A 23530-nucleotide genomic window follows, 5' to 3' on the forward strand; every position below is an offset into this window, starting at 1 on the left:
TGATAATCCTTGACTTGTCTGTGTTCTGAGATATGAAGATGAAGCTTTATGGTCCTTCCCATCAAAGAACTAAAACTATGTAGCTCCTTGATATTCCCTCTGAATTGTTGCCTTTGTTCCTAAAATTTCCTCTCCATATGTAAATTAATAATAACACTGTAAACTAGTAAAAGCTAAAAAAGAGGTAAAACAAATAAAGCTATAAATTGTGAAAGTGCTTGGGAATTATAAAGCTCATTATCTCCATTTCACACATAAACTGCAACAAGATTGAAATTTTTCAATTCCTCACAAACAAGATAAGACATGAATAAAGAAAAACAATCATGACTTAAGTTGAAATGTATCTTTCAAGAAAAACTAGCATAACACACACCTTTCCTACCACCCCTAGAGATCATCACTTCCAGAATTTTCTTTGCCAAAGGCTGGAGATAAGAAGAGAGGCACTTTTTTAAAGGGAAGTACTCCTCCCGCTCTATAATTGTAGAAGCTATTTGTGTATTAGCTAGATCATTGAAATCTGATAGTCCCTTTAAATATCTGTAATTCACAATAAATAATTTCCATTAAGCCCTTGAGGAATACATTTAAAATGTCCCAAATTAGTACCACTAAGATGTATCTGACATTTTCAAATATATTGACCAAACTGATCACCGTACGCTTTATAATCCTCAGTCTTCAGATTGAAACTACTCACTGTGTCCTGCATTCCAGTCCCAAATTGTCCTGTAATAATTTTTTAATAATTAACTTTATGACAAAAAAATTACATATTGCTCTAGAATTATCATTACTTTTGTTAAATATTCTCCTGAGACATCCTAATATATCTTTAAATATATCTAGGATTGTTAAAAATAGTATTTAGATGTTAAAGAAATAGAATATATCATCACTAGGTAACATAAACATAAAAGACAAATTTTTCCGTGTTCTCCTGATGAAGCTTGTCAGCATTTGTCAAGCTGTTGGTGAGCTGCTACACATCTCAGGTACCCCAAGCGGGAGATAAAGTTTATTATGACAGTACATGCCCCTCGTAAATTCAAAGTCCAATGTATGTTCTATATTACATATTTTTATCTACAATGTTTTGCAAAACTTTTCAGTCAAGATTTCACCTCATAATTTTCAAGGATGACTTTTTTACCAGCCCAGGATAATAAAGTGCCTAAAATTGGTGTTTTGGCCCAAGAAGGATGCATAATGCCTTTTTTCCTTCTTGTCTCCCTCTGGAAGTAGTTAACAGTTTCTACTTGTCAAAGGAAGTATTATAATACGAATTCACTGTTTTATAGTAGCTCATTGCTAAAGGTGAAGAAGACTGACCACAGACATGCAAACTAAGCAATCATCAAGTCAAAGAGAAGCTTAAATGAAAAGAAAAAGAAAAAAAAGAACTCCCAGTTCCAAATTCCTACTGCCCTGCCTAGTATACCGAGTTAACGCTGCCTCGTGGAGTCTGTCCTGCTTGTCCACCGCCTCTTCCCACACTTTAAGAAATCTGACAATTTCAATCTGCAGTAAAGAAAAAGAAATATTTTTTTTCCTTTGGCCTGAAAAAATTTATTTCAAAATGCTCGTTCTATTCTTTTACTGTTGCATAAGAAATAAAAAAAAAATACATAATCAAATTGTTAACATACTCTTACTGCAATAGACTGAATACTAATGTTCAGGAAATTGTGAAGTGAATACTAAATCTGAACAGAATACTATTTTAATGCAAGACAATGTCAGCTGCAAAAGGTTTATGGACTGAGAAAACCTTTTCTTATATCAAATTATGTAACTTGAGTTTTAATTAAATTTAGGCTGAAGTTAGAAATGATTGACTAAGCCCATATTCTGTTACAGGGATAAAGAATCAGGTAACACTTTACCATATTTTAATAATAAGCATAGAGTATACTCAGTTTATATAAACATATTTCTATCATTTCCATCAATATAACTGGATATTTAGAAAGATTAGACTAAAAATATTTGCCTTGAAGGGGTACCTGAGGTTCACCAAAATTCAGAGCAAAAGTATCAGAAGACCATATTAACACCATAGTATTTATAGTTGGAAATTAATTTTACATGATGGATAAATAATCTCCATAGAAATATGATGCCCTATTTATAAAGCACTTTAGACAAACAAAAATTTAGACATTTCTCAATTCAACCCAGTTTTTGCTCATATTTCAAATACTGAAATAATTCAGAAAAAAAGTACACATTAACATGACATATCCATAAATAAAACGTATAAAATTATAAAGTCAAATTCTGAATAACAATCCAAATAATAAAACTATGAGGAGTATATATGTCAATTGTTTGGTAAATATAAAGAGATATGAAAATTAAAACAAACTAAAAAACTACCTACCCATAAATTCTCCTTCTATAATGACACCTATATCTCCCAAACCTATTTTTTCTACTCAGTCGAAGGCATTTATACATGTCAAGACTCTAAATTTTAAACCTATTTTTAACCTTAAACTAGAAATTAGCAATAAGCATTTTGGATGAATTTTTTCAATAATATGTTAATTTACGTATGAAAAATGAGACTCTATAATAAGAAGTTGAAGGGGTTTTTTGCTGAAGCAAATTATCAATAGAATGAAAATAGGCAAAAGCTACATTATTGGAAAACAAGTCCTAAAGATAGACTGCTGGTACCAAAAAAGAAAAAAAAATGGCATGCATATAAAAAGTCACACACGTATGTGCAAATATTAGAGCAATTGAGCCATGATAAGAAACAGTGATCATGAACTTCTCATTCAAAGATATCTTCTAAAAGAAAAAAAATTTTGTAATTCAATACTTATTTTAAAATTTGCACTAAATGAATTAACACAGAAAACTGTAGTATATAATATTCTTGGGGTGGGACTAAAACAATTTTGTGGCCATTGAAGGAATGTGTATAGTCTCATCTAGTGGAAAATCCAAAACAGAAATGGAAGCCGGGCACTCTCATCACCAAAGGGGTTCTAATAACGGTGTCTTGTATTTCAACCACGTGCAACATGGCTTTTGCATCATCCTAACAGCATTTATAAATCTTCTTGAAAATGTCTATTGTACATATTTTCAGCAAATAATTTTAACATATAGCAATGTAGCTTTAGGAATAAAATAACTTTGATTATATCTAGCTTGTAGGCGAAAATGAAAACTATATTACACCTTTATCTAACTAGAATTTGAGGCAGGTACTAAGTAAATTGTTTCTTTTGAAATCCAACTGTAGAGCAAAAGCAAAATTCTGACTCTAAAAAGTGTAATTCTATAATAAGAAAATTTTCTATAATATTAAATGTGTTTAAGAGATAAATAAGCATTAAGTATTTCAATGCACTAGGAAGTGGATTAGGGTTTGTGAAACATAGAAAAATAATAATAGCATGATCCTGCCTTCAATAAGGTAACATTTTCATTCTCCAACTTAATTCTAAAATGTTTTCATTCTATAAAATTATCGAAACTGACAAAATACTTTAAATTGAATAGTGCCAACAAATAATAGGTCTTAGACTGCTAATCATCACCGCTATAAGAACCACATTCATTTGTCATTCAAATTAGTAAAATCCGCTTTGATTGATGTTTGAAAAGTTTAAAATCGTGGGTGATTTCGAAATTTTAACTTTGAATTCAACAATTAATTTTCCTTTTGCAGTGAAGAGCCATAGTCATGTGAGAGGTCTGGCAACTAGTTATTCAGATCATTAGAAAAATGCTCAGAAATTTTGACTGAAAATTGCCATAATAAAAGAGCTAGCATGTTCATCCTATCTGAGGAATCTCCAATAGAATCTAGTTTAAGAGACAACGGAAATATAATTTACCCAGTGGTCATTAACATCCCAATAAAATATTTAAATCTAATGCCAGATTTTAGCTCTGTGTTATGTATCTTCTGCTCACTTAAAAAAAAAAAGATAGTTCTCTATTTCAGTCTAGATTTTATTTCCTGTAACCGCATTTGCTTTACAGACTCAGTACTTCTATTGACTTTTTTTAAAAAGGGAGAAGGAGTGAAGAAAATTAAGAGGCACTAACTTCCAGTCATAAAATAAGTAAGTCGCGGGGATGTAATGTACAGCGTAGGAAATACAGTCAACAATACTGTAAGAACTTTGCATGGTGACCGACGGTTACTAGTCTCCTGAGGCTGATGACTATGTTGTTCACCTGAAATTAATACAATCTTGTATGTCAACTATATTCCAATAAAAAATATTTAAGAATAAAAATAAATAATTTAAAAATAAAAACTGAAAAAAATTAAAGTGGAGAAGGAGAAGCAGGAAGAGGGAAAGAAGTGGGGAAAATAACGCATAGTCTTTGAAAACTCAGTTATACAGCAACAACATGCTGGAACAATTAGGAAACAACTGCTCTTTTTCAGCCTTCTGTAAAATTTTGGGGGATCCAGAAAGTTTGAAAGTTTGTAAAGTGTCATTGGAAGAGAGCAGGAGACGATGTGAGACTGGGCATGAATCAGCATTGTACTGTCGTAATGTTACAGTGTAATGACCCTACGACTTTAAAGGTTTCATGTGGAGCAGAAATGCTCCATGCCTCTTGAGTCACCAGGTTAACGCCTGCAAGACCTCAAAAAGGGATAGCATCCCAACACATTCTTATCAATATTAAGCCCCTATAGTTTCATACGGTAATTTTTATTTACAGTAATTTTTATTTTATTCTCTTTTCCTAAAACAGAACATTTCAACCAATGCCATTCTTTGATTTCTGTTTAGCACAATGTATTATTTTCTTGAAATTCTCCCATGATAAGTGAAGTATAAAAATGTGCAAAAATCCAATGACAAGCAAAGTACTCTTACACATAAAGAGCTATTTATTTCTGTGTAACCTCCAATTGAATGTAACCGAATGTTAATATCACCAGGTTGTAAGGTATGGAATTCTGGTGCATGTGTTCATGGTTTTCTTCACACCATGAATTCTCATCACTGCTTAACAGCATCCAAGTTGATTCTGGTTTTATGAAATGTTTGTATATCTTGAAGTCAGTAACTCCAGGTTTTAGCAATTATCTCAACAAAAATGGCAAAATATGATAGCTCAGCCAATCTATATCTACTTGCAATCTATAATTATAACTCTAACTGTACATATTATATACTTACATATATATGTGTGTACGTATATACACATATACGTACACACATGGAATTGCATTCATATAAAGTGTAATAAAGGTTTAGCAAATATCAATTAATTTTATGAACACAGATAAACAATTTCAATAATTAATAACTAAAATTCAATGATAAGAAATACACCTTAAAAATGGTATCTGGAGAATCAAGGTTAAACAGCTAAAAAAATATAATTTCAGAATTCTCTCTCTTCCGAGAGCATTTACAATCAGTGCTTTTCTAAATGTCTTTATGAATCAAGTTTACAAGGATATTTAAGACAATCTAAAAAACAAAATCGAAGCCTGTCTTTTTTAAAAAAGCACTGGGAGTTATTTTTCAAACAGTAATTTTGTGAATTTTTTCAAAGTAGATGTTTACATTTTTTCAATTTCTCTAAATAAATTTGTTTACAATGTTTCAAAAGGTATTCAGTGTGCGCAACAGTTTTATGAAAGAACAATATTTTCTCCAACATCTCCATCTGCTGGCTTAGAGAAAAAGTAGATTTTTATCTGCTGTTTCTTTAAATTGAATATTTTCATTATTTTTTATGGAATTGAAATATAAAATTATTAAATTATTTTTAAATAGACTAATAGCTATTTGTTAAAGTCATTCATAAAAAGAAATACAAAGATTTTGAAAAGGAAATTTAATATTGAATATTTTTAATTCTGAAAACCTACTAGACCAAATATTCATGTTTATAGCCTGTTTAGACGTTTCATTTTAAAAATTAAAGTTTATTAAAGCACAACATTAACATTTATTAAAATTTTTGGAATGTAAAAATATTTAGTATTTTCCTAAAATCCGCTGATTGATTTTGTTAAACTATATACAATACATGGTGTATGCACATATGGAATGTCAAATTTATTATTTTCACAAAAATTGAGTTCCTGTAATAAATTCCTTTGGTATAAGAACTATTAGAATATCTTCACATTCTCATACTGAAGTGCTTAGAGAGCACCCCAGTGGTCGGTGCACACCCACCTACAAGTCGGTGTCAAGGCCTACAAGGCTTTGAAAACTATTCAAAAGATCATAGAGGGAGAAGACTACCAAAAACATGAATTACTGTGAGAAAAGCATTCATATATTCTCTGACAACTAGAAAGGCACTCAATAAATAGTGAAGGAAGGAAAGGTAGAAGGGAGAGAGGAAGGAGGGAAGGAAGGAAGGAAAGGAGGGAGGTTTGAAAAAGGAAAGGAGGGGGCAGGGAGGAAGGAATCCTTGAGGCCCATCACTGTTTTCAACTGTTGAACACATCAGATGCTAATCATTTTTTTTTTCTGGTTTTAGGGTTTCTATTTTCTCATATTGAAAGCTTGTGTTTGAATGGCCTTCAGAAAAAAAAAAGAAAAGAAAAAACCTTAACATTATCTCTAGCTAAGAAGAAAGAGAAGGAGGAAAGGAAAGTGGGAGGGTGAGGGAAAAAAAGCGGGAGGGAGAGAGAGAGAAAGAAAGAAATTGGAAATCTGTCTTTATTTCCTCAGGTACCCATGGAAACAAAGGGGAACAAATAGGTACTTTCATTACCCACTGTGACTGTGAAAGAGAAGGATGTGGGAGGTCAGTGCAATGCACAGTCATTTTACCCAGCTCAGAAGATAACGATTTTACTTCGTTTGCATAACCTTAACCCATTCATGGATCTTGCTGGATCCTTAAATCAATGTCAATCTCGGCATTTCCAGATAAGTTTCTTTATCTCAGAAATAAAATTAAATTAGTAAACTAATATCTTTTCTATTTTGAAATTATATTATTAAGGTATAAAACTCCACTTTCTTCATATATAAATTTAACCCTATGGGATTTTTGTGGTTTAGGAGGAAGAATAATCTACTCTATGAACATTGATTGAAGAGACATATTTTAATAATAGATTTAAAGTGTAGAATTCCTTAAATTTCTGGAAGAAATGGGAGCGTTTTCGTTTTAGCCCTCAATATATTTGGTGCTGCTGCTTCCACTTCATATAGGAAAGAATCATAGACTCCTTTGAATGAAAAGGCAAGAAAACAAAGGCTAAGCATTGTAGAAAAACCTTGAGCAGGACTCAAATCATCAAGATTCATCTTGACATTTGATATTAGAGATTTCCAACCATTTTTTGACTGTTGACTTTCTGATTGTAGTTTACGTAAGCAGCTCCTCTCTCTCTGTCTGGAAAGAGTTAAAACTAATTTTATATTTTCTATTGCCCTTGGCAAAAAAAAAAAAAGAAAAAATGAAGAGGGATAAAAACACTCCATCTCATTTTACCATCTCTAGATCGTGAAATTCCTAAAGGAATGAAGAAACTGAGACACAAAGATGTTAAGTGATTTGCCCAGTCAATGAGTCAATGTCAACTCCAGAAAATTCTACCCAAGGAGTCTCTCTTCTTAGCAGTGCCTCACTAGTTCTCTTTAGCAATCAGTAAGATTACTTATAACATGGGAATTGCAAATGCCATGATTCTGAATGCCCGTGATGGAAAACTGAAAATGCATTCAGTTCCTCAGCATAATTTGTTTTAGTGTCCCAGAATAATAATCCATGAAGGAGTAATTTTGGGATCTGGAAATACGTACATTTTTATTTCACCTTCATTTTCTGAGAAAAACAAAAAATCTGTGCAAAATGAAGATCTGATTTTCCCAGTTTCTCAGAACTGTGGACGAATTAAATTGTGGGGTTTTTTTAATGTGCTCATCACATAGATATATTCATCCTGTAAAAATTCATGGAGTTATATATGTGTTTAATATACGTACATTTTATTTTATGAAAAAATAAACCTATTCAAAAACATTGAGACCAAGGATCTAAACTAGTTAGCAAACCTAAACTAACCATAATCTTTGATCTTTACAAAGCCACCAACACAGTCATTCACCATTTGTTGGAATCAAGGAATATTCATTTTGTTCAGTGAACATATCTGTTATTTTCTCAGTCAGACCCTCTCATTTTCACCAGTGAGTGAACTCCTCAATGATCGACCATTTTCAAAACGTATAGCTGTCAGTTACTTTCACCCCATTTTTAAAGTCTACATAGTTCCAATAACCATAGTCTTGCCTTAGGTTCATTACTTTTCAGAGCATTTGCACACTAGTATACAATTAGATACTTAGCACAGTTGTATGTCCAACTCATAATTCAGGGAAAAATTGGAAACTTGATATCAAATTAAATGAATAAATCCAGTAGGCAAATAGGTCAAGCAGAAAAGCCTTCAAAAATGAAACGACAGCGGTTTCTTTGTACGTATATATATGTACTAAAATTTTCCAGCGTATCTTATACCCTTTTATGGAGATTTCTTTAAAGCTGCAAATCCACTTTAAGGATCTCTCTCTCTCTCTCTCTCTCTCGCTCTCTCGCTCTCTCCACGCCCCCTACCCGTTTCTTTTCTGACTTAGTATCCAACATTTGAAGAAAACATGTAACACTGAAACCTTCTTAAAAACCTATATAAACAATGGAATTCTAGGCATCTAATACGACCAGGATACAGCCCCTGTTCTACCAAAGAAAACTGTTTCTTTACTTCATTCATCCGGGTGACAGTAGTTTCAACACGAGTTGATGATGTTCCTGATATTATGATCAAGCTAACCCATCCAATATATGATTAAGGCTTAATATGGGGAAGTGGGATGGCAACCAGTTGTCTGTCTAATCTGGGAACCCTGCCGTTGGGCATTTTCTGTGGTAATTTTCCGCTAGCTCCTTTACACTGTAGCCAAAGTGGGAGATGAGCCATCTGCAAATCCCCCCCTGCCCCCAAAATTGTTAACTACGAAATTAAAAACTGAGAACATCAAGGCAGGAAAGAACCACCCCAACCCAGCCGGCAGGAAATGATGGCAGCTGCTGGGGAAGAGGGCAGGAAGGCACTCGGGGGGGCGGGCTGCACTGCCCACGCCGGCGCGTGGTGGGAGCGCCGGGACAAGAGCCGGCGAGCCTTTCAGAGTCTTCAATTGCTTGGATTCTATGACTTTGTCTGAAGCCTTCACAGAGCTTCATCGCGTGTCCCGGAACACTGCGCAGGGTGAGAGGGCTAATATGGATAACTGCAAAGACTAAAATGGCTGATCAGTGACTTCTTCAGATTTTCAAACTCGGCCCGATCCAAGTGCCTTCGGGTCCTTTTCCTCTCGCTGCCTTGGCGGGAGCCCCGCTACCTGAGAACAAAGCGCGCCGGCCGGCGAGCTGACAGCGGCGCTCGGGGCTCAATCGCCCCCTTCAACTTCGGCTGAGGCTCCACGGAGCAGCGAGAAACCGACAGCGCCCGCCCGCCGCCCCTCCGCCCGGCCAGCCCCGGCCTGCGTCAGCCTCGCTCCTCGCCGCGCCGCGCCCCTCGTGTGGGCGTTATGTAACAGCCCCGCGGAGCCCAACTCCAGAACCATTTTAACAACTTGTCCCATCGAGACGTAGAATACATGGCTCTCGGGGTCGTAGAGTGAGTCTGTGCTGAGCCCGCAGATCTAAACCCGGGGCCGCAGGCGAGGTCTGCAGCTGCCGGGGCAGACAGCCGGGCTCCGGCAGTTCCCCGTGGGATCTAACCAACAGCCCGACCATGCGCCCTGGGGAACAGCGTGTTCTCTGTGCGCAGGGTGTCACCAGGCACGCAAGGTGGAAAGAATGGGGGTGGGAGGGCTTCTCTTGAAGCACTCAAGATAAGCGAGAACTCCCTGAACCTAACGAAGCGCCCCCAGCTCCAACCTGCCCCCCACCTCCATAGTGCGCACACTCCTCAATGCCTTCGCTCGCCCCCCCTCAGCCAGCGGGGGTCCCAGAGATTGCAGCCACTTTCTCCCTACGCCGTCACACGCACGCGCGTGTGCAGTCACTCACACCCACACACCGACACACAGAAACACACACCACCCGGCACTCACACTCGCTGGCTTTCCGCGTGCGGCACCCGAAAGGCATGAATATTCATTACTTACAAGCATTGGTGACTGCGAAGCTGTTTGCTACCTCCAAATTGTCGATGTGGGGTGTCAGTCTGAACTCCGAAGTGGAAAACTGAACCATCCCTACCCGAAATGCACTGTATTCCTGATCGGCGCCCCTGGGAAACAGCCCCCCTGCAAAGAACAAACACCAAGCAGGAGAACAGTGTCACTGCCGGGAGAGAAAAGAGGACAGCCCGCTAGCGCCCAACAGCCCTGGAGTCTTGCATTCACGCTAATTTGCCGAATAAACACATCAACAGACTCGGACCGCGGGGGGTCGAACGTCCCAATGGTAGCCAAGGGGTCAAGACACAGATGAGTCTGAGGGCAAGGCAGGTGGCCAGACACGTTCGCCTTTCTCGTAATCACAAGCGTTGCATTCAGACCCCTACAGAATCTGAACCAACGGGAAAATGTTGTTAAAGCAGAATTAATAAATGGGGGGGGGGGGGGGTCAGAAATGAGAAGATCTTTTCCTCTATTGTATCAAAGACATAGTCTTTTCCTTTTGCCTCATCCTAAGAAAAACATGTATATTCTAGGCAGTTTAAATCTGGAATGCAGTCAAGGTATGACATAAGTCTACATGACATGAATTAATTTGACCACTATGAACAAAGATTACCACCAAATTATGCACAATTCAAAAGCAGAGCACAAAGGGTACCTACCTATCTGTATGCTGTTAGAAGAGACACCAAAAATCAGTCCCCATAAAACAGGAGAAAGGAGGACAGATATATGCATAATCTTTTGCATTTCCAAGAAAAGTAGAGCATCCACAAAACACCCTTATTTTTTTTTCCTTTTCTTCCTCTTCCTTCTTTGGCCGTTTTTCTCAGCAAATTAGATCCTCTGCATTTTGAGACAGCAATTTAGCACCAAGCTGCTAAAAACCTGAAGTGGAGGCAGAAGAATTCCTATTTCCCAGGTCCTGCTGGTGGCTGCTGATGCCCTGCGCCCTGTCCCTGCTCCCGAAGTCCGGAGGACTGGCTGGATGCAGTTTTCAGCGGAGCTGCCGCTGTGGTCTCAGTGTCTTGGAATATTCAGCACCTTCCCATGCACTCACACACTCACCCTCTCTCGCGCTCTCCTCTCCCTCTCTCCCCTCTCTCTCTCACACGCGCGCTCGCGCGCACACACACACACACACATACACACACACGCAAGTCACAGAGAGGGGCAGGCAGCCCCGGGCGCGCGTGCGCGACTCGCAGCAGGCGGCAGGCGCGCGCGTCCACCCCTCCCCAGCCCCGCACCCCGCACCGGGTTCTGCCGGGGTTGCGTCGCGTGCGCGGCGTTGGGAAAGAGCAGCTCAGAGTCGGGCAGCGGCTATCCCTCGGCGAGACCTCGGGTCTCGCGAGCTGTCGCGCCCACTGAGCCCTTCTGCCTTTCAGCACCGGGGACAGCGCCCCGCTCCCAGCCTGGCGCTACCTCTGTGCCGCCGCTACAGCTGCCACCGAGATGCTCCAGCCTGGACCAAATGCAGCAAAGCTGATTTCCGGCTGCTATGCAGGAGAAGCGGAATGGCTAATTGTTGTTGGCAGTGAAGCATTCTCTCACCAGACCCTGCTGTTTTACGTTAAAAGTAATTTTGATTTTTATCTTCTATAGCCTGTGAAAACCCACCTAGCTATACAGAAACGCTGCTATCCATCTCACCCAACCCAGCCAAAAAACAAACAAGCAAACAAAATACCCATGGAAGAATGTTCCAAAAGTGTGAACTTTAGCTAAATGTGATGTAGCCAGGATCCAGGAAAAACCCAAAATGCTATCTTTTAAGGCTAAAGCTGCAAAGGAAAAGATCGAGATTGAATCTTTGAAATACTTTGCATGGAAATCCCATCTTTAGATGTGTTCCATTGGCCTGTGATGTCAACTTGCCGAGCCAGCTCTGTGCGGGTCTCTCTCGCAGGATTCACTGCAGACTCCCTCCCGTAGTAGAGACATGTGGACTTGGCTCCTTAGAAGCCTTTCATACGGATTGAAAGCAGAAGCCTTCGTTTCAGGGAAAGCTTTGTAGGAGAAAGAAATTAGAAGATGAAGCAAGTCTAGAAAGGCCACTGAGCTGCAGAATCTTTCCCAGAGACTTAGTCAGAAATCGGATACTCCATCGCGTTTTTGCCGTGAGTTTTGAAAAAGCACTGCCCAAAGAAAGTAGGCTAAGCTCTCATTACTCTGAACCCACAAGGTTGAGACCACTGGGAGAAAAGAGATGAGATTAGGGATTAAAAGTTTGTAGGAAGGGAGTTGGTGGGGAGGATCGAAGACTGGATTTACCCTTGTGGACGTTATATACTTCACACTACTTGCCAAGCGGATGCCAGAGAACCTGCTCTAGCAATTCCCTCTGCTGCCTCAGAAATTCCTCCCTAGGTTTTATGGCTTTTGTGGCTTAAACAAAGAATAAAGGAAGATGAGTACAAGGGACTGTTTCTAGGAAGCAGGAGACTGAAGCCCAGAATACTAAAGAATTAACTTGCTAATATTGCAGACTGCCAAGAGACTCAGCCTGTCATGCTGTCTTCCTGTGCAATTGTCAATTAATTCATTTCTGAAGGCTCCTTGATTGACTGTATTATCTCATGCTTGCCCCTTCATCACTCTTGGCCTCAATTTCCACATTTTAAAAATGAGAAAGATGAACAAAGTGGGCTCAATAGCTATCAAATCCTATAATCCTGTGATCTCAAGTTATCTTCTCGTTTTTGATTTTCGATGTGTATTTGTAAGCCAGCAAGTGAAAATATCCATAATCTATTACTAAGCTTATATACTACAGGTAAAAATACCTTTCAATTTTAGTACCAAGAATTTATTTCAGTCTTCTAATAAATACTTTATTCCACAAGAAAAGCTTCGATTTCATACAAAGGAACTTGAAATGAAAGAAGAGAGTGAGAGAGTAAGAGAGAGCAAAAGAGAGAGAATGAGAAAGCGAGAGAAAGAGAGAGGAGCTTAAATGTGGAGAAACAGTGATGTTTAAAGTGTGTCAATGTAAATTGAATTTTTTTTCTAAAAAAGGATGTTTCAAAAACTATTTTCATCTTAATCTATTCCAAAGTCAAGGGCAAAGATGAGCTCAAAATTGGCTAAATTACATTCTATAAAAACCAAATGAAATAAAATAAGAACTTGCCGAATCATAGAGCATTTTCCCTAGTAAATAATATGTAAGAATTCACGGGAAATATTACTGTTAAGTGATCAATTATAATTCATATATAAAATGGAATAAAAATTTTAGTAAACATTACTTGTAATTCAACAGCTATTTTATTAATGTGTCTTTCACAAGGTAGTTATGTATGTACCTTTCACAACACATCTGAATATAATTCCTGCAATATTAGCATGATTATATTAACATTATATTCATGGAGCTTTTTCAGATTCGCTATAATATTTATATAGCTTATATTTTTCAAGCATAGAATACTGTCAATATAAAGGTCATAAGTTTAAATTGACTGAAGTAAATCATTATGCAAATAAATGAAAGATACTGGAATTTATTTTTTAATGTTTAGAAACTTCTTGTTTCAAAAATATATCTCAAAATAATGAATAATAAAATCAATTTTGAAAATTTCAAAACTACTAGGACTACAGTTGAATAGAATAATGTTCTCTAAGAAACAGAATTTGCTATTTTCTGCCCTCTGCTGTTCAATTTTGGTAATGATCTAAAACAGAGGTATTGTTTCTGAAGCAAGAATGTTACAGTAAAAAATGGAAGAAATAAAAGTATTATCCACCCTATCATTTGTCTGTTTGCCTGATTGGTTGTTACTGTTGCTGTTTTGTGTGTGTGTTTAAGTATAACTTTTAGCATTAAGGCTAGAAATAAGTATTATATGTAAAAAATTTCAATTTCTGTTTTACTCAATCTTTGTTTCAATATAGAAAACAATAATTTTCCTTTTAAATCTGCTTTAAAATGCTTAAGGATTTTAAATATGCTTACCCAGCCCATGCAGTTTTAATTTGTGACCCATAATGGAAAGTCACTGTGTGTGTGATCGGGGGGGGGGGGGGGATAATTTTGAAATGACTGGCAGAGCAAATTTTAGCTGACTTCATTATCAAAGTTAGATTATATATGTTAGTGCTACAGTTCCTAGTGATGTAGTCTAGTGAAAGTGAAAATCATTGCCTCTCTTCCTGTTGATCCTCTGAAACTGTGAAAATGTGGGCCGACTGAAAGGCGTGGATTCAATTCAGCATTAGAAAGAAACGAGAGTCCATGCTAGTTTCAGCAGAAGATAGCAAAGTTAGAAGTTCCTGCAGAAGAAACACCCAGGTTCCAAACATGAGACACTATTGGCTGAGATATAGAGCAAACAAAAAAACAAAGGAATAGAAAACATGATGATTTTAATCACTCAGGGCTATTAATAGAAAGGGATATTCATTCTGGGGAGTTTTAATTCTTTTATTAAGGTAAAGAATAATGTTAATATAAAGAATTATTCAGATTGAGACAATATTGATTATTCCTTCTTTTTGTGCAGCAAAATTTTAAATTGTTGATTCAATAAGATCAATTACATGGACCAAAACATATATCTAAAGTTAGGCTTTTGTACTTTTTTTTATGAATTTAGAATGAAGTCCAAAAATGGAAAAAACAAAGTAGGGTTTTCGTTTTAGGTTGTTTAAGGGCTTTGTATAGATTTTAATTAATTTTACTCCATTAGATAGCAATCCTGTACCAGAAACACTTATTGGAAAACATTGTTTCAAAGGATTAATTAATTCAACAAAAGATAGGAGACTACTATATTCCAAGTAATGTGCTTGATACAGTGGATAAAAAGACGAAACAGCAGAAGCCTTCTTCAACAAGTTCCCAGACTTCATTCAAGTAAGCAAATGATTAAGACCATGTGAGAAGGGCAATAAGAAATGAAACAAATAGACATATGATTAAGATAATATAATGAAGCAAAGAAAAATCTGTTCTATACATTGTATCTCGGAGCTCAGGGAAGAGGAGAGTCACCAAAGACTGGCACCTGAACTGAGTCAAGTGGAGGTTAGCTAGGCGAGGGTTGGGATGTAACTAAGGAGAACACTTCATTATTTTTATTTTATTTTTAAGCTTTATTAAAGTATAATTGACAAATAAAATAGTAAGATATTTAAAGTGTACAATGTGATTATTTGATATATATATTTGTGAAAGGATTGCCACTGTTGAGTTAATTAACAGATCCATCCCTTCACATATTCACCCTTTTTTTTGTTTGTGAGGACATTAATGCTTTACCCTTTTAGCAAATTCTAATTATACAATACATTATTATCAGCTATGGTCACCAGGTTATACATTAGATCCTCAGAACTTATTCACCTTATAACCGAAAGTTTGTCTCCTTTTACCAACCTCTCCCTATTTTCCCCACCCCTCAGCCCCAGGCAACCACTTTTCTATAAGTTTGACTTTTTATATTTGTTTTAGATTCAACATATAAGTGCTACCATGCAATATTTGTCTTTCTCTCTCTGGCTTATTTCACTTAGCATAATGCCCTCTAGGTCCATCCATAATGAGGCGGAATAATATTCCATTGTATATATATAAATATATACCACATTTTCTTGATCCGTTCATGCACTGACAGACACTTAGTGGTTTCCATACTTTAGCTATTGTGATTAAGGCTCCAATGAGCATGGGAGTACAGATAGCTTATCGAGATAATAGATTCATTTCCTTTGGATATATACCCAGATGTGGGACTGCCAGATCATATGGTAGCTCTATTTTTATCTTAAGGAAGCTCTACACTGTTTTCCATAGTGCTGTATCAATTTACATTCCCACCAGCAGTATATAGAGGTTCCCTTTACTCCACATCTAGCCAGCATTTGTTATCTCTTGTCTTTTTAATAATAGCAGTCCTAAAAGGTAGTAGGTGATATCTCATTATGGTTTTGATTTGCATTTCCCTGGTGATTACTGATAATGAGCACCTTTTCATGTACCAGTTGGGTCTTTGTACGTCTCCTTTGGAACAATGTCTATTAAGGTCCTTGGTCATTTTTTAATCAGGTTATGTGTGCTTTCTTGCTATTGGAATGAACAAGTTTCTTATATATTTTGGATAATAACCCCTTATCAAATATATCATTTGCAAATATTTTCTCCCTTTCTATAGGCTGTCGTTTCATTTTGTTGATGGCTTCCTTTGCTGTGCAGAGGCTTTTTGGTTTGATGAAGGCCCACTTGTTTATTTTTACTTTTGGTGTCAAATCCAAAAAATTCATTGCAGACACTGATGTCAAGGAGATTATCCCCTTTGTTTAGTCCTAGGAGTTTTATCATTTCAGGTATCGTGTTCAAGTCTTTAATCCATTTTGAGTTGACTTTTGTGTATAGTGTAAGAATGGGGTCCATTTTCATTCATTTGGCGTGTAGCAATCTGATTTTCCCAACACCGTTTATTGAGGAGACTATGCTTCTCTATTCTATATTCTTGGTTCCTTTGCCAAAAATTAATTAACCATATATATGGGGGTTTATTTCTGGGCTCTCTATTCTGTTCCATGGATCTATGTACCTGTTTTTAATGCCAATATCATACTATTTTGATCGCTATAGCTTCATAATATAATTTGAAATCGGAAAGTATGCTGCCTCCACCTTACTTCTTCTGTCTTAAATATTTTTGGCTACTCATGGCCTTTTGTGGTTTCATAGAAATTTTAGGACTGTTTTTCTATTTCTGTGGAAAATGCCATTGGAATTTTGATAGAGATTGCATTGAATCTGTAGATTGCTTCTGGTAGTATGGTTATTTTAACAATATTAATTCTTCCAATGCATGAGCACAGAATAATTTTCCATTTATTTGTGTCTTCTTCAATTTCTTTTATCAATGTTTTATAATATTCAGTGTATAGTATTTTATTCTTTTTGATGCTATTGTAATTGGGATTTTTTTCTTAATTTCTCTTTCTGATAGTTCATTGTCAGTATATAGAAGTGCAACTGATTTTTATACACAGTCATGTGCTGCATAACAACATTTCAGTCTAAGACAGACAGCCCATACACAGTGGTCTCATAAGATTATAATGGAGCTGAAAAATTCCTATTGCCTAGTGACATCATAGCCATCATAACATTGCAATACAATGCATTACTGACATGTTTGTGGTGATACTGGTGTAAACAAACCTACCGCACTGCCAGTTGTATAAAGTATAGCACAAACAATTATGTATAGTACATAACACTTGATAATGATAACAAACTACTATGTTACTGATTTATGTATTTACTATACTATACTTTTTATCATTATTTTAAAGTGTACTCTTTCTACTTATAAAAAAATTTTTCTGTAAAACAGTATGCCATGTTAAGCCGGCAGCAGCCTTGTACATCTTGTGTGTACCACATTTCTTGATTGCATCATTTTCTCTAGTGCTTGATTTAATTTCATGTTGTTTTCTTCATTGTGTCCCCTAAGCATCGAAAAACACTGCTAACATTGCCAGTAAGAGGTTATGTCAAGTGATTAACCTGAAAACGAATTAAAAGTGATTAAAGACTACAAAGGTGGAAAATCAGTGATGGTTATTGCTCACCAGTCAGGCGTGTCCCATTCCACCAGAGCTATGATTTGAAGCACAAGAACAAAGTGATGGAAGCTGTTAAAGAATATACTTCATTGAAGACAACGAGACAAACGAAAATTTGAAAAAGACCTGTATCGGACATGGAGGAAATTCCATGACCTGGAATGAAGACCAGACACAGAAGCATATCCCTCTCAGCACCGTGACAATCATGGCCAAAGCATAACGTTTGTTTGTGCTGTTGAAAGAAAAGGCTGGGCCCAACTATGATGTTGAATTTACTGCTAGCTCTGGGTAGTTTAAAGGATTCAAGAATCATTATTCATTATGTAACGTGAAAGTGAATGGGGAATCTGTGAGTGCTGATATGAAGGATACTGAAGAATTTTTGGAAACTGTAGATAAGCTGATTGTGGAGGAAAATTACTTGTCAGAGCAAATATTCAATATGGATGAAAGCTACCTACTCTGGAAAAGGATGCCTGAAAGGACTTTCATACATCAAGAGACCAAGTCAATGCCAGGTTTCAAGATCTTTAAGGACAGGATAAGAGTCTTGCTTGGGGCAATGTTTCAGGCTACACACTGAAACCTTTTGTGATCTGGCACACTGAGAACCCAAGGGCTTTCAAGCATATCAATGAGCACACAGGAGCAATGGAAATTCATGGATGACCCAGCTTCTCTTCCATGATGCCCTCCTGAATTGCTGTGCCAGCCAAATGGAGAACTATTTGGAGAATTACATACCTTTCAAGATTTTGCTTATTGTTGATAATGTTCCCAGACATCCTCCTTCTGTTGGTGATCCCCATCTCAATATCAAGATGGTTTTTCTTCCTCCAAATGCCACCTCTTTGATCCAACCAGCAGATCAGTGAGTCATAGCAGCTTTTAAGGCCTTCTCCCTCTGGAGGACCTTTGCCCAAGCTATTGCGGCAATTCGGGAAGACACCGAGAAGACACTGATTCAATTCTGGAAGGACTACAACATCTATGACTGCATCAAGAGCATTGCTTGGGCTTGGGGTGATGAGTAGTATCTGGAAGAAGACTCTTAAGTGGTTCACCCATGACTTCAAAAGACTTGCCATGGACGAGCAGGTTGCAAAAAGCAACAAGGCTGTGGTTGAGATGGCAAACAACTTTAACCTGGGTGTGGGTGAGGATGACATTGAGGAGCTCCTAATGTACTTCCTGAGGAACTGACTAATGAGGAAATGCTGAAACTGGAACGGGCACACATAGCTGAAGAAGAGGCAAGAGAAAAGGAAACTGCAGGAGAAGAAAAAGAAGAAGAACCCCCAAGAAAATTCATAGCAAAGGGTTTAGCAGAAGCTTTTGCAGACCTCAACAAGCTCCTTAAAACATTTGAAAACATGGATCCACAACACCAAAAGGTTTTTATTAATGAAGAGGAATGTTCATGGTGCATTATCTGCTTATTAGCAAGTCTATGATTAAAAAGAAAAAAAAACCAAGAAAACCACCATAGACATGTTTTTTTCTGAAAAGAGTGACACCTCCAGGCAGATCCCTCATAAAGTATTTTAGAAGAAGGCATTCTTATCATATGAGATGACAGCTTCATGCACATTATTGCCCCTGATGAACTTCTAGGAGGACAAGATGTGTAGGTGGAAGACAGTGATATTCGTGATCCTGACCCTGTGTGGGTCTAGGCTAATCTGTGTTTTTGTGTCTTAGTCTTTAACAAAGAATTTTAAAAAGGAAAAATAAAGTGAAAAATTTTAATACTAGGAAAAAGCTTATAGAAAAATACAAGGAAAGAAAATATTTTTCTGCAGCTGTACAATGTGTTTGTATTTTAAGCTAAATGTTATTACAAAAGACTCAAAAAGTTTTTAAAAAATTTAAAGTTTATAAAGTAAAAAGTTATAGTAAGTTAAGGTTAATTTATTATTGAAGAAACAAAAATATTTTTTATAAATACAGTGTAGCCTAAGTGTAGAATGTTTATAAAGTCTACAGTAGTGTACAGTGATGTCCTGGGCCTTCACATTCACTCACCACTCTCTCACTGACTCACCCAGAACAACTTCCATTCCTGTAAGCCACATTCATGGTAAGAGCCCTATAAAGGTGTGCCATTTTTCATTTTTTATACTCTATTTTTACTGGACCCTCTCTATGTTTAGATATGTTTAGATATACAAATACTTAACATTGTATTACAATTGCCTAGAGTATTCATATAGTAACATGCTGTACAGGCTTATAGCTTCAGAGCAATAGGCTACACCATATTGCCTAGGTGTGTAGTAGGATACACCATCTAGGTTTGTGTAAGTACACTCTATGATGTTCGCATGACAAAATTGTCTAATGACACCTTTCTCAGAATGTATCCCCATCATTAAGCAATGCACAACTGTATTGATTTTGTATCCTGCGAATTTACTAAGTTTGTTTATTAGTTCTAACAGTTTTTTAGTGTAGTCCTTAGGATTTTCTGTGTACAATATTAAGTCATCTGCAAAGAGAGACAATTTTACTTCTTCCTTTTCATTTGGACGACTTTTATTTATTTTTCCTCCCCAATTGCTCTAACTAGAACTTCCCAGAACTACATTGAATAAACGTGGAAAGAGTGGACATCCTTGTCTTGTTCCTGATCTTAGAGGAAAAGCTTTCAGCTTTTCATGATTAAGCATGATGTTAACTGTCAGCTTGTCATATATGGCCCTTATTTGCTGTGGTTCTTTCCCTCTATACCTGGTTTGTTGAGAGTTTTTACCATGAAAGCATATTTTGTCAAATGCTTTTTCTACATCTATTGAGATGATCATATGATTTTTATCTTTAATTTTGTTAATGTGATATATCACATTGATTGATTTGCAGATATTGAACCATCCTTGCATACCTGGAATAAATTCCACTTGATCATAGTGTATGATCCTTTTGATGTACTGTTGAGTTTGTTTCACTAATATTTTGTTCAGTATTTTTGCATCTGTGTTTACTGAGTGTATTGGCCTGAAACTTTCTTTTCTTGAAGTGTCTTGTTTATATTTGGTATCAGAGTAATGCTAGCCTTGTAAGATGAGTTTAGAAGTGTTCTTTCTTATGTTTTTTGGAAGAGTTTGAGAAGGTTTGCTTATAATTCTTCTTCAAATGGTTGGTAGAATTCACCAGAGAAGCCATCTGGTCTTGGGCTTTCTTTTTTGTTGGGGGGTGGGAGGTTTAATTATTGATTCAATCTGTTTACTAGTAATCGGTCTGTTCAGATTTTCTATTTCATCATGATTCAATCTTTATGGCCATTATTTTGAATTCTCTATCAGGTAAATCGATCTCCATCTCTTTTACCAAGATCTGTTTCTGGAGATTTATCTCGTATTTTTTGCTTGGAATATATTTCTCTCTTTCTTCATTTTCCTTGACTCTATTGGTTTCTGCACATTAGATAAAATAGCCACCTTTCCTAGTCTTGACAGTGTAGTCTCATGTAAGAGCTAAACATTGTTAATCAGCCTGGTCCAAGCTCCTGGTTCTATCTCAAACCTTTATGATTGTCCAAGCCACCTTCTTCATTCCTAGTGGTTCTAGTAGTTTAGAGAATGCCAAGATTTGTCAGTGTCCCAAAGAGAAGGATCATATTCTGCACCTTGATGCAGGCTGATTGGAAGTTGAGTCCTCAGGAAGCAGCTGGGAAAGGATGTAGTTAAGCCCTTTTCAGGGGGGAACTAGGAGATGGGCATTTTTGTCTGCTCCCTCTGTGCTGGACCCTGGGGTTTAGCAGTTGGGGGAGTTAGAGGGGTGCTCCTGCACCCATTAAGGGCAGCTTTTTGGTTTACTACAGTTCTGTGGGACTCGTGAATGTAAACCCTATTGGCTAGCAGACCCAGGTGATCTGGGGGCCTGTCCCTTGGGCAGCAACCACAAAAGCTGGGTCGCCAGACATGTGTACAAGCTCCCTCTAGGGAGATACAGACAATTTGGAGTGGGCTAGAAGAAGAAGGAGGGGGAGATGTCTAGTAGCTTCCCTGGTCTCCAGGGAGGATCTTAGCTAGCCCCTGGATGTGCGCTAAATTAGAAGCTTAATCCTCAGACAGCAGCTTTTAAAATACCCAGATGGACCCCTCTCATTTTTGCCTGTCCCCTCTGTACAGAACCTGGAGAGGGATAGTGGCCATGAGTGCTCGCAAACCCAGCCCGTGATCAACTGCTTCTTTTTTTGATATTGTTTGAGAGTCTTGTAGATGCAAGCCTCATTTGCTTTCAGAGCTAGGTGTTTTGACACCCTATCACTCAAGTAGGAATCTTAAAAGGGCACTAAATATGAGTTCCAAACCCTTACTTCTAGGGAGAAGCCAGGAGTTGGATATTCCCTCCAGATTACACGGAGCTATGCTGGGGGTGGGCCTTATGGCAAGAGCATGTCTCAGGCCTTCCTACCCTTTTTGGTATGGCTATTTTCTCATTCGCCTGATGTGTAGGAGTCACTTAGCTAGTTTCTGGATTTCTTTTAGATGAAATTTTTCCATGTGTAGCTGTATATTTGATGTGTCCATGGGAGGAGGGAAGGTCAGGAGCCTCTTATGTCACCATCTTGGTTGATCCCAAGGACACTTCATTTAAATGCAATGACATCAGTAAAGGTGTGTGTGTGATCCAAGAATTACAAGCAGTGCAGTGTTTCTAGAATAAAAAGTGTGAGTTAAGGAGTAACAGGAATAAGCCAGACCACGGTAAGAAATATGTAGTTTACCCAAAAGGAAAAGGGAAATATTTTGAGAGTTTTAAGTAGAGAAGTGAGTTATTAAGATTTGCATTTTAACAGAACATTCTGGAGGCTGTGTGAAGAATGTATTTACGGGGAAACACAGTGAATGTAGAGAGACCAGGTAGGAGGCTGTATTCCTGGTGGGAGTGATAAGAATCTAGATTAAGGGAGTAATCATACTGATGGAAAGAAAAGATTGATTTTAGGAAATATTTAGGATGGAAACCTAGTAGAACTTGTTAGTGAATGCATACATGATAGAGGTAAAGAATATGGAGAAACAAAGCCAGCTCCCAGGGGACTAGGCTGAGGGACCAGGGAAATGTTGTGTCATCTCAAGACGAGATGTAGAGAACACCAGAAAGCAGATATGGGGGCAAGATCATGTGCTCACTTTTGGCTATGTTGGGTTTACAAGGTCTGTGGGATGCAACCACTCAAGCTGTTGTGTTAGCACTTGACACTGATTCTGATACTCAGGGAAGAGGCCTCATCTGGAGGTTAATTTTGAGAATCACCAGCTTGTGGTGTTTCATATGATAGTTACTATTTCTTGAAAAAAGTCAGTTAAAGCAAAAAATTGAAAAAAGAGAAGAAACATGTGTACCTTAAAAATTCTGCTTTCACTTCATACTGATAAAGATGCAATAATTTTCCACTCATTTGAAGTGGGACCACACCATTACCTTGAGCATGGGTCTACTGAATAGTTTCCCATTTCAGTCTCTTTGTAGTGGAACAAGAACTTAAGAGTAGTTGTGAAGAAATCTGAAGACTAAATCCTTTTCGATTTTTATGATTTTTCTAGCATTTTCTGATAGTCTTGCTCACTCTTAACCAGAATAAAATTTTTTACCTACTTACATTACTGATCCTTTCCAGAACATTCAACATAGTTTTCAACAATTCTCTTTTCATGTTATCAATTTACGAAGTATTTTAAATAAAGTACATAATCACAATATCAAATTCAACTGTCATAAAATGTTTTCTTTTTTTAAAAATATACTTGACTCTCACTCCATGTATGACAGCA

General features: G+C 37.3%; 1 protein-coding gene across 7 annotated transcripts in view; it reads right to left on the reverse strand.

Annotated features, from left to right (window-relative positions):
• The window catches only part of GRIA2 (glutamate ionotropic receptor AMPA type subunit 2), a 143819-nt gene extending 132172 nt beyond the window's left edge, over positions 1 to 11647 (reverse strand). For 4 of the 7 annotated variants that reach the window (XR_011537093.1, XM_008514433.2, XM_008514432.2 and 1 more), the window contains exons 1-2: positions 10823 to 11606; positions 10143 to 10283 (exon numbers count right to left, since the gene is read on the reverse strand). Coding sequence is in view for 6 of the 7 variants with exons in the window: in XM_008514433.2 (XP_008512655.1) it covers positions 10143 to 10283; positions 10823 to 10910 (229 nt within the window). In the remaining variant the exon portion in view is untranslated. Of the gene's footprint in view, positions 1 to 10142; positions 10284 to 10822 lie in introns of all 7 variants that reach the window. The other 3 variants (XM_008514441.2, XM_008514438.2, XM_008514436.2) reach the window with 2 other exon arrangements.
• Positions 11648 to 23530: the final 11883 nt, after the last annotated feature.

The sequence above is a fragment of the Equus przewalskii genome, chromosome 2, assembly GCF_037783145.1.
Source record: "Equus przewalskii isolate Varuska chromosome 2, EquPr2, whole genome shotgun sequence".
Lineage (NCBI taxonomy): Eukaryota > Metazoa > Chordata > Mammalia > Perissodactyla > Equidae > Equus > Equus przewalskii.